The following is a 12,192-nucleotide window of genomic DNA, read 5'->3' as shown; positions in this document are numbered from 1 at the left end:
GGTTGAAGCAGATTGGTTTCTATGCAGATTGGTTACAGAGTGGTATGTACCAGCTTGGTTCTGGTCTGTGAAGGCAGTGCAGAGGCCTGCTTGGTTCTGGTCTGTGAAGGCAGTGCATATGCCCTCTGTTAGCAAAGGAGTTTTGTGGGCTTGGTTGAAAGGTGGCTCTGTGTTAGCATAAGAGCTTTTGTGTGCTTGGATGAATTCTGGTTGGCTGGTAGCTTCTCCATCCTCTGCTGGTAGCTGCTGCAAGAATAATGGTGTGCTTGCCTGGATGCCCTGCTGCTGATCTACTTGCCTCACCGATGGTCTGCTTCTTGCCAGTGCGTGTGGTCTGTTGTCTGGATGTTCCAGCAGAGGGATTTATTCTGTCTTTGTTTTGTTTTTTGGCTGGTTTTTAGTATTTCTATCTGTTGGCTTTGGCATGTTTTAGATTTCGGTTGTTATCTTGGTTTGGGTTTGTTGTTTGTGGTTGGTTACTCACCAACTCACCATCTCTTGGCGGTGTGCTAGCATTTGTTTGGGCGATCTCAACAGTGCCAACCAAGTTGGGATTGTTTTGTTTCGCTTTGATACTTTTTGCACTCCTTTCTCCTTTCTCTTCCCCTTCCCATTCTTTATTGATGTATTTCCTTATTCGGTCTTCATCAATAAAGTTTCCTTTTCTTCGCTGATCAAAAAAAAAAAAAAAAAAAAACAACACACCCAACTTGAGTTGAAGTTTAGAAATATGGAGATTTATGTCCAACTTTCATGGACAACTTTTTTAAACCCATTTCATCTAGGTTTTTCTATTCTTCAGCATATTTATTTAAGTGGACAAATGAGCAATCATCTTGAACAATCCAAGGATAAACACATTTACGTGATCAATGAAGGATTAAAATGACTCCTCAACTATAGAAGCAACCAAAATAAACATTCCTAATTTTCTTATTATAAACATATAAGCCCAAAAGTACAAACTCATGAATGGGATAGAAACCAAAAAAGAAAACAAAAACCAAAAAGAAATGTGAAAACTCTATAAAAGCATCAGATGTACAGAAACAAAAAAGGCAAACTCAAAACTCTACAAAAGCATAAGATGTACATAAACCAAAAAGGAAAGTGAAAACACCTGCTATGAAAGAAAACAAATGTTGCAGTTCAATCATACACTTACAAAGAAACTAAAAGATTTAAAACTCAAAAAGGGTTTCAGATTCCAAATTTTCCTCTTCAGTCAAATCATGATTCCCATTAGGGTAATCTATTAATCTATGTAGTAGTTTACCCAGCTACATGTTGGTTAACTGATTTGAGAACAAAATTTTCCAATTCTTTTTCATTTTCACTATCCACAAATTATTAATTGTTTTTGCACATAGCAGAACCAAAAAACCAATTGGCATTTCTTATGCAAGGAGTGGGAACAATGGCAATCCTAGTGCTCTATACAACACCAAGTAGTTTCATCATCTGTTATTTCCATTATCTGTCACAGTTACTGTACTTTTTTAAAAAATCCCCTCATGTTGCCAAATGGCACCATTTTAAAGAAAGAATACTGATCAAATTCATGGGCTAGGCTCAAGGTTGTTAAGATCGCGATCTGGATAGTAGGATCGTACGATCTTACGATCCAATATATACCATTCGATCTGACTCGTATACTGGATTGAGCTGATGACAGGATCGTTGAAGGATCGTTGGGATCGAAAGGATCGTATCGGGATCGCGATTCCATGCGATCCTGATTAATAGGGTTTTTTTTTTGGCAACTTCAATTCAAACAAAAAATTAGGATAAAAGAAGCTGCGATTAGGGTATGAGAAATAGGGGAAAGTGAAATTGGATATCAAAGCTTTAGATTTTGTGTAACTAGGTATGCATCTTCATCAAGTCTTATATATATATATATATATATATATATGTTTGCATGAATGGATGTGCTATCTTGGTCAAAGTGAAAGACTTAAAACCATAACTTCAGTTTAAAATATTAAAAATAAAAATAAAAATAAAATATTTAAAATTTACAAATTTACAAATTTAAAAATTTAAAAATTAAAAATTAAAAAATATTTAAAATTAAAAAAAATAAAAAATACTTAAACATTTTTAAATATTAAAAAAATAATTTCAAAAAATTTCAAAATTTATAACCAAATAAATTTTCATTTTTTAAAACTCAACTCATAACTCTACACTTAAATCACAACTCTACACTCAAATCATAATTTTAAAACTAAACTAAAAGGGTGTTTTTTTTTTTACTTCTTTTTTCTTGGTTCTTCTTTGCTACTGCTGCTGCTGCTGCTCTTCTTTGGTTATTTTTCCTTGAACTTTGCTGAAAAAATTTCTTTTAATTTCCACAATTTGAAGCACATAGCTAGCATAGTAGCATCACAACACAATGTCAACCTCTAATTCAGGAAAAGGGCGGCAGAGGAAAAATACTGCTGGAGAAAAATTTTCTTTTATTATGTTTTTGACTTCGTTTTTTGAGAAAAAATGCTTGAATGCTTCTTGAATTGCTATAATTTTTTATTTTGGGGGGGTCATTCTATATATATTTTGATAGTATTACTTAGCCATATAAAAATTATTGCGTTTTTTTATCATTTTGGTAGGATCTTACGATTCTCGATCCGATCCTACGATCCGATTCGATAGACACCCAAAACGATCCTGTATAGGATCCCGATCTTAACAACCTTGGCTAGGCTTCATATTAGATACATATATCAAGGTCATTTGTGTGTTCTAAGTTTTTAAGATCAATTTCATGTACAAGTAAGAAATTTTTCATGTCAATAATACTGTCTTGTACCATCTTTCCAGAGGTCTCATCTGATTATATAGATGAGGTGACTGTAATAAGAAAATGATTAATGAGCTCGGACAAGGTCATCCAAACCAGCTCTTATTTGATATAAAATTTAATGCCCATGCAAGTTAACAGCACTTTGTTTTGTCAATCAACCACTGCTAGACCAATTTAATGCCAATAGCATGTGGGCCCATTGAGAATGGATCGTAATGCAAAATCTGCAGCATCAAAACTCATATTAATTAAGAATAAAAAGCGGATGACATAGTTTAGTGTGGAGCTCAATGAAAACATAAACAAAAAAAAAACACACACACACACACACATCTATAAGAAGTACTAGAACTCCGCCGGGGTTGCTTAACAACTCTGCCGGTCCCAAGCCTGGATAAAGGAGGAGGGTTGTGTGTTAAATAGCCAACAGCCAACACGTAAAAAAGCCGCTCATATCCTTTATGACATGAAACTTAATACTCTGAATAAATTAAATGCTAGGTCGTTCCCCTTAAGTGACGTGTTGCGCCTGCCTTCGGATGTTTCAAAAAGTGAGCAAGGAGCGCTACATCGACGCGTTGGTGCGGTGAAAACTGGGGCAAAGATTTTCTCATTTTCCCGATCGAGCGTGGATAAAGAAGCTAGTCCAAAATTATAGATTTAGGGTAGCCATATGTAATATAGGAACTTCAACTGATAAGACTATGGAATTGGTAGATGTCATGATTAGAATGCGTTAGTATAGTTTGTGTACAAAAAACTAGATGGATGGCTGAGAAAGCTCGAGAAATAGAGGATACCAGTTTTAAGCTATATTATAGTAGTAAGGATAAACACGGGAATGGTGTAGGAATAATAGTTGCTAAGAGTCTTGTAGAAAATGTAATTGCGGTCATTAGGAAAGGTAATAGGATTATGTTAAGTAAACTAGTTATTAGAGAGAATATAGTGAACGTTATTAGTGCAAAAGCTCTCCAAGTAGGATTAGATGATCAAACTAAGAAAGTTTTTTAGGACCAAATGGATGAGGTATTACAGAAGATATTCGTAGGAGAGAACCTAATTATAAGTAGTGATTTCAATGGCCATGTAGGAGTAGATAAATTAGGGTATGAGAAGGTGCACGGTGGTTATGGTTTTGGTTATAGAAATGAGACTAGAGAGAATATTTTAGATTTTGCATTAGCTTCTGACCTAGTGGTGACTAATACTATGTATAAGAAAAGAAAAGAACATTTGATAACCTTCAAGAGTGAGTCAATTAGGAGTCAAATAGATTACTTTCTAGTAAAAAAATGGGACTGTCTAAAATGCAGTGATTGTAAGGTGATTCCTGGAGAGAACTTAACGTCTCAACATAGGATTTTGGTACTAGATTTATGCTTTAATGGGCGATAACAAACTCAAAAAGATAGTGGTGTCGCAGGACTAGATGGTGGGGCCTAAAATGTGATAAACTAGACACATTCAAGAACAAAATGGATAAAGAAGGTACTTGGAACTTGAAAAATGATGCTAACATTATGTGGAACTCGATGGCCAACTGTATGAGAAGAATCTCAAGGGAAGTTCTTGGAGAGTCGAAAGGAAAGGGATCTAACTTTAGGGAAACTTGGTGGTGGAGGGAAGAAGTCCAAGCGGTAATAAAGATGAAAAAAGAGACCTTTAAAAAGTGGCAAACCAAGGAAAACCTTAAGCACTATAGATTGACCAATAAGGAGGTCAAAAAAGTAGTGAGAGAGACTAAGTTAAAAGCTTATGATGGCCTATACACTAGCCTAGATAGTGAGGAGGGAAAGAAGAGGATATACAAACTTGTTAAGCTAAGAGAGATGAAACTCAGAGATGTTAATCAGATTAAGTGCATCAAGGGTGAGAACTTTGAGGCATTGGTGGAAGATGAAGAGATTAAGGAGAGGTGTAAAAACTATTTTGAGAAGCTGTTAAATGAGAAACATGGAGGTAGGTCAAAAGGCGAGGAAATAGACAGTAATAAGGAAAACCATGACTATAAGTTCTATAGTAAGATTAGGAACTTTGAAGTGGAGTTTGCACTTAAGAAGATGAAATTGAATAAGGCTCTAGGATCCGATGATATACCTATTAAAGCGTGATAATGTTTGGGTTAGAAGGGGGGTTATTTGGTTGGCTAGGTTATTTAGCAAGATTTTGTTAACTATGAAAATGCCAGAGTAAAGGAAGAGTATTTTAGTATCAATATATAAGAATAAAGGAGATGTTCAGAATTGCAACAACTATAGAAGAATCAAGCTAATGTGACACAAAATGAAAGTGTGGGAGAGAGTGATGGAACGTCGATTGCGAGATATAACAGAGGTGTCAGAGAATCAGTTTGGGTTTATGCCTAATAGGTCAACAATGGAAGCCATCTATCTTTTCAGGAGAGTAATAGAAAAATATAAAGAAGAGACAAGAAAAGAGACATTCATATAATTTTTATCGATCTTGAGAAAGCATATGATAGAGTGCCTTGAGATATAATCTGGTGGGTGTTAGAGAAAAAAGATTGACAAAAGGTTACATTGATGTGATTAGGGATATGTATGAAGTTGTGGTGACCACAATTAGATCACATGCTGGAGAGACGAGTGAATTTTCAATTTATGTAGGGTTACACCAAGGATCAACCTTAAGTCCTTATCTTTTCGCTTTAGCTATGGATGAGTTGACGCGCAATATTCAGGATGATGTGCTATGGCATATGCTTTTTGCAGATAATATCGTGTTATTGGATAAGACTAGAGAAGGAGTTAACACTAAGTTGAAGATTTTAAGAAAAGTACTTGAATCTAAAAGATTTAGAATAAGTAGAACTAAGACATAGTATATAGAGTATAGTTGTCAAATCGAGATTCGTATCGTGAATCGAAATGACCTTGTACCGAATCGCGAATCGAATCGAATCATGAATCGTAAAGATTCGGTCGCTTTTTAAAAATTACTTAAAAATATATATTTACACATTTAGATGTTAAATATATCTTATAAATATGAAATATTTAAATTTAAATCAATGAAAATGTTATTTTAAGTGATAATCACGTAGTTTAATAGGTAATAAGTTAACAAAGATTCTTATGTAAGATCACTATCTTACTTTTTTTCTTTTTAGATATTTCCTATCAACTATTCTTAATAAAGATAATAACCAAATAGACAAATTATCAATTTTTAAAATAACAATAATTAACAACGATATTGATATTTGGACAATAAGCATACATATTTTTCTAAGTAACAGTGAGCACATAATAAGAAAGAATTATTTAGAATATTTTATTTTAAAGCCTAAAACATTTTCAAGGCTTGTTTTAGACTTTTTGAGACTATCTTTTAGCGATTATTCTCCTGACTATAGAAATTGGTCTTCAAATGTCTTTTGTAACAAAATTTTCATTTTTAGACACCAAGTTTTTAAGACTCTTATTTGTTGTAGTGATTCTTGAATATCTCATGCGAGGGTCAATGAAGCAACCACCCTTGACACCATTATGATCGTCTCTCAATGCAAATACACTTGGACTTATATTGAGTCTTTGTTCATTGATGCAAATGCCTTGAAGTTCCAAGTAGTAAAATGTCCTGTGCATAACGTATTGCAGATCGGTGATGCCTGAACTGGCCTTATTTGGAATATCTGCACCAAACCTTAGAAAACTCCGAGGAGGCCTACGAGATGTAGTATGGATCACCCCATCGTAGGCCCATAATTCCAGCTATTTTATTATTCTTATCAAAGTCATATAATGGCATGTAGCAGGAATAGCAGGAATTCTCTGTGCTCATTACCAATGAATGGTATGTTGCTTGAAGAGCCTTCGGAAATAAGGGATGTAGTTCAAGTTCATTTTATGAGGCTATTTTCGGAAGATTGGAAAGTCCGTCCCAAATTGTCTAGCCCTTTTAAGAGTATAGGAGGAGCTCATATTGTGGCACAATTGGAGGCAGGTTTTACAGAGGAGGAGATCCGGAATGCTATCAAGTGTTGTGATGGTAATAAGGCTCCTGGGCCTGATGGGTTCAACATGTCCTTCTTTAAGAAATGTTGGCAAATAGTGCGGGTTGATGTGCTACAGTTTATGAGGGAGTTCCATCATAATGCTAGTCTGGTTGGTGGAATTAATAGCTCTTTTATTGCCCTAATTCCAAAAGTTTCAAGCCCTTCTTGCTTGAATGAATATAGGCCCATTAGCTTGATTGGATCTTTGTACAAAATCTTAGCTAAGGTGTTAGCTAACAGATTGAAAAAGGTGATGCCCAATATTATTGGTGAGGCCCAGTCAGCTTTTTTGGGGGGAAGGAACATTTTAGATGGAATTCTGATAGCTAATGAAGTAGTGGATGGGTGGAAGAGATCTAACCGAAAAGGTTTGGTGCTTAAGTTGGATTTTGAAAAGGCCTATGACTCGATTAATTGGGAATTTTTATTTGATATGTTGTCAAAGTTTGGCTTTGGTTCTAGGTGGGTTAGATGGATGAAAGCTTGTGTTTCCTCTGCCAAGATCTCTGTCCTAGTAAATGGGTCACCAACATCTGAGTTCTGTCCACAAAGAGGTCTCAGACAAGGAGATCCGCTGTCACCATTCTTATTCAACATTGTAGCAGAGGGCCTCAATATCTTACTGAGTAGAGCTAAGGAGTTGGGCCTAATTAAAGGGGCCGAAGTGGGGTCTAATGGCCTTAGAGTCACTCATTTGCAATTCGCGGATGACACAATTATGTTTTGTGATGCAAATAGGGTGGAGGTGACCAATATTAAAAGAATTCTAAGATGTTTTGAGATTGTTTCGGGTCTGAAAATTAACTACCACAAGAGTGTCATCTGTGGGGTTGGGGTGGATGAGGAATTAGTGCAGGAGTTTGCCTTCTCTTTAAATTGTCTTCACCAAAAGTTGCCTCTCAAGTATTTGGGACTACCTTTGGGGGCAAATCCTAGCAGGAGGAGCACCTGGAAACCCGTTCTTGACAAGTTCAAACAGAAATTCTCCACATGGAAGAGAAGGTTGTTATCTTTTTCCGGGCGCCTAACTTTAATCAAATCTGTATTGTCCTCTTTACCAACCTATTATATATCTTTGTTCAAAATTCCGACTGGAGTGGCTAAGGAGATTGAGAGATTGCAATCAACTTTTCTTTGGGGTGGCTCTGATCTTCGAAGAAAAGTTCATATGGTCCGGTGGGAGGTAATTACTAAAAATAAGAAATTAGGAGGGTTAGGTGTGAGGAGGATTATAACGTTGAATCAATGTTTACTATTAAAATGGTGGTGGAGATTTGGTGTGGAGAATCAATCGCTTTGGAAGGAAGTGATTTGTGCAAAATATGTGCCAGTGGATGGAAGATGGTTCCCAAAACTGTTTGGTAGAGGTTCAAAACTCTGGACTAATATAATTCATGTTGTTCAGTCCAATCCAGAGCTGCATCAGTTCTATATGAATAATTCTAAGATAGTTCTGGGGGATGGGAGAAGAGTTCTTTTTTGGAGGGACAAGTGGGTGGGTAATGTTTGCTTAATGGATGAATTTCCAAGGCTTTTCTTATTATCTAATGATAAAGATGGTGTCGTTAGTGTGTTTTTCGAAAGAAGGGCAGAGGATGGTGGATGGAACCTGGGATTTAGAAGAACTTTGATGGCTTGGGAGGAGGAAGAAGCATATAGATTATCCTGTTTGATTAGCTCTGCACCAATACTGTGTAGTACTAACCCTGATGAGCTCCTTTGGTGTGCAGACCCTTCTAAACTCTTTTCTGTTTCATCAATTTATAAATGGACTGAATCTTCTCTGGGATCTGCAATTCCAGTGGCCGCCTCACTTTGGAACAACTTTGTGCCTCCAAAAGTGCAATTTTTCGGGTGGTTAGCTTGGCTCGGTAAGGTTAAAACATCTTATTTTCTTCATAGAATTGGAATTCTTACAGGTAATGTAAACCTTGGCTGTGTTTTTTGTCATATCGAGGTTGAATTTGTGGAACATATTTTGCTCCACTGCCCTTTTGTGTGGCAGCTTTGGTCAGATATTATTTGTTGGTGGGGATTGCAGTGGGTGATTCCAGGATCTGTGCATGGGTTGCTGGAATGGTGGTCCGGAAGTGTGATGCAGAGGCTGGAGAAGAAAATCTGGATGGCCATTCCTTTGGCCACTCTCTGGTCCACATGGAAGCACAGAAATGAGTGTGTCTTCGGTGCCTCTCAACCAAATCTGGAAGCTTTGTGTGATTTAGTGAAAGTTAGAGTTGCTATGTGGTTCAAAGCATCGAAAATCCAGGTTGATTTCTCCATTAATGATTTGGTCTTTAATCTGCCTCAGGTGAAATATTGTATCAGGAATGGAGGGTGAAGGTTTTGTTCTAGTATGGTGCACTTTAATGTGCTGGGTTATTGACTGGAGTTCAAACAGAAGCTCACTAAATTCTACTGAGTTTGCAGAATGAGAAGGATTAAAATATTGAGGTTATAATATGAGAAGGATCTTATAGTGGGAAGGATCATCACTGTATTTGTGTATTTGTAGGATCTTCACTGTATTTGTAGGATCATCACTGTATTTGATTAGTTAGGTTGCAGCAATTTCACAAAACAGTAGCTATTCTGACTTGATGTTGCTGGTCTGCTGGTAGATATGGTGTTCTGATATGGTGTTCTGCTATGTTGCTGGTCTGTTTTGCTATGTTGCTGATGGAGAGTTGTTCTGCTATTATGCTATTATGGTGTTCTGCTATCATGCTATGTTGCTATTTGCTATGTTCTGCTATGTTCATGAATTTTGCTTCACAGCTGCTGGTCTATTGGTGGCAAAGGTTTGCTATGTTGCTGATCTGTTGTATGGTTGAATCTGTTGCTCTGCTGCTGGACTCTGGGCTGCTAAGCTAAGGGCCAACTCTGTCAGGTGGTAGTAGGAGAGTTGTTCATGTTTTCAAGTTTGCATTGGTGGCAAAATTCAGCTGGTAGTAGGAGAGTTGCTTTTCAAGTTTTCAAGTTTGCATGAATAAATTCTAGTTTGCATTAGTGGTTGCTTTTAAAGTTACTCAGCTGGTAGTAGGAGAGTTGTTCATGAATAAATACCTTGGCCTCTGAAGTATGGTGGCTTACTGCAATATATGGTGGCTTACTGCATTTTTGGGTGTGCATTTTGATCTGATTTTCTTCTGAACTGGTTTTATTCTATGGTTGTGCTGCTGTGAAGCTTATGCTAGCATAATGAGCACTGGGAATTTAAATTGTGGTTGATGAGCATACAGGGCCGTAAATCAGACTATGCTTAGGTGCTAGGTTTGGTTGGTTGGTTGGGTGGCTGCTCTGATGTTTCTTTGGTCTTTTCTTTTTTTGTTGGTCTCTCACCAACTGGGGGGTGCTAGCAAATGATAGGATGAGGTTTGTGGTGCCAACCTAGTTGGGATCATTTAGCTCATTGTGATGCTTTTGCATTTCCCTTTTCTTATTGATGTAATTGTCTTGTACCTTGTACTTGTTTTTTCCATCAATAATTAACAACGATATTGATATTTAGACAATAAGCATACATATTTTTCTAAGTAACAGTAAGCACATAATAAGAAAGAATTATTTAGAATATTTTATTTTAAAGCCTAAAACATTTTCAAGGCTTGTTTTAGACTTTTTGAGACTATCTTTTAGCGATTATTCTCCTGACTATAGAAATTGGTCTTTAAATGTCTTTTGTAACAAAATTTTCATTTTTAGACACCAAGTTTTTAAGACTCTTATTTGTTGTAGTGATTCTTGAATATCTCATGCGAGGGTCAATGAAGCAACCACCCTTGACACCATTATGATCGTCTCTCAATGCAAATACACTTGGACTTATATTGAGTCTTTGTTCATTGACGCAAATGCCTTGAAGTTCCAAGTAGTAAAATGTCCTGTGCATAACGTATTGCAGATCGGTGATGCCTGAACTGGCCTTATTTGGAATATCTGCACCAAACCTTAGAAAACTCCGAGGAGGCCTACGAGATGTAGTATGGATCACCCCATCGTAGGCCCATAATTCCAGCTATTTTATTATTCTTATCAAAGTCATATCCCATTTCGTTTCCCAATCTGCAACCAAACGTTATGCTCTCACTTTTTTTTTTTTTTAATCTTCCCTTTAACATTGGAATCAAAATAGAAAGTTTCGTTTGCAAGGACACCGATTGAGTAGGTGCCATTAGTGTAAAGGCATTTGTGTTCAACATCCCGTCTTCGCTGAAAAGATTTGGATATGTTCTTAGGGAAAGGTTTTGATGTCTGCTTAAAGCATTTTTTACAACCCTGACATTAGATTCATGTGATATAGCTTCTTATGTCTACTTCCAAGCAGTACTCTTTGTATGGTGTTATGGTATTGAATGTGCCAATTCCTAATTTAACTATGTATTTGAAAGTTTGAGTCTCGATCTGGGGAGATGGAATTTCAGCATCTAAAGATTGGAAACTATAATTCTGTGATTTTGTTGATGATGACATGGTAAACAAGAAATGAGCTCATCTATTGGAATGTTGGATGCGCATTGGATCTTCTTTTCGTAGGGTAGGTTATGCTTAAAAAGAGGTGAATCTGGAGAATCTAGGTAGAAGAGGGTAAAGCTCAAGTCATTGAGATTTTAGCCTTAAGAACAGACTAAACAGGAAGTGCAAAGAAATCAATAACATTGTCTTGGCCATGACACTTCCAAATTAATTGGTGGACTATATGTAAGTAAATAGGTAAACTATGCTGATCTTTTATAGTCAAGTTTTTCATTTTTGTATTTTCTAGGTTTTGTACTATAATAAATCTTATTTGCTAAAAGAATGTTTAAAATGTATGTATTATATATATATATTTTTAATTATTAATTGCACTCTGAAATTGTTTGTAGACTGTCACACTTTGTAATATTTAAAAGTAAAGTGTCTTTAATTAAATTTACCGATATGAGCAAAATGTTTAGGGAGGGATCGGATTGGATTGGATTTTTCTTTTTAAAACATTCAAACAAAATTTAATGCATTTGATTTCGGATGTTACCAAAATAAATATTATGTGTAATCTTAGATCTAACCTACCCTATATTAGTTTAGAAACAGCAATGGGTACTAAATAAAATAAGATTAAAAGAGGCAAATCGCTTTTCTTCCCATTTGGATCTCTACCTTTAATTCGGCTCCTTTCTTCCCATTTGTACCTCTTTTGGGTGAATATCCCATTTGGATCTCTATCTTTAATTTGGCGTAATAAAAAAAAATAAAATGAAAACAATGAAAGAAAGAAAGAAAGGAGGAGAGGGAGTATCTCAAATATTTTGTAGGGCTGATAGTAGTGAAATTTTAACTTTTAAATGTTAAATTTAGACAATAAAATTCTACTTTCATTAAT

General features: G+C 36.0%; 1 protein-coding gene across 1 annotated transcript; it reads left to right on the top strand.

Moving 5' to 3' along the window:
- The first annotated feature begins 4,287 nt into the window (after positions 1–4,287).
- On the top strand, positions 4,288–9,661 carry LOC145806874 (uncharacterized). The gene is made up of 3 exons (XM_082904714.1): positions 4,288–4,856; positions 6,591–9,138; positions 9,449–9,661. The coding sequence occupies exons 1-3, from the start codon at positions 4,288–4,290 to the stop codon at positions 9,659–9,661; spliced, it is 3,330 nt and encodes a 1,109-aa protein (XP_082760840.1).
- Positions 9,662–12,192: the final 2,531 nt, after the last annotated feature.

The sequence above is a fragment of the Camellia sinensis genome, chromosome 14 (genome assembly GCF_055761805.1).
Source record: "Camellia sinensis isolate YWXY chromosome 14, ASM5576180v1, whole genome shotgun sequence".
In the NCBI taxonomy this organism is placed as follows: domain Eukaryota; kingdom Viridiplantae; phylum Streptophyta; class Magnoliopsida; order Ericales; family Theaceae; genus Camellia; species Camellia sinensis.
Note: the sequence above shows the minus strand (reverse complement) of the source record. Positions and strands in the feature narration are given on the sequence as shown.

What these genes read in the sequence shown, in the direction of transcription:
- LOC145806874 (XM_082904714.1), top strand. Translation starts at nt 4,288, where the DNA reads ATGGATAAAGAAGGTACTTGGAACTTGAAAAATGATGCTAACATTATG. An exon ending in ATTAGGAACTTTGAAGTGGA is followed by an intron (nt 4,857 to 6,590) that starts GTTTGCACTTAA and finishes GGCATGTAGCAG; the next exon opens with GAATAGCAGGAATTCTCTGT. An exon ending in TGGTCTTTAATCTGCCTCAG is followed by an intron (nt 9,139 to 9,448) that starts GTGAAATATTGT and finishes GTCTGCTGGTAG; the next exon opens with ATATGGTGTTCTGATATGGT.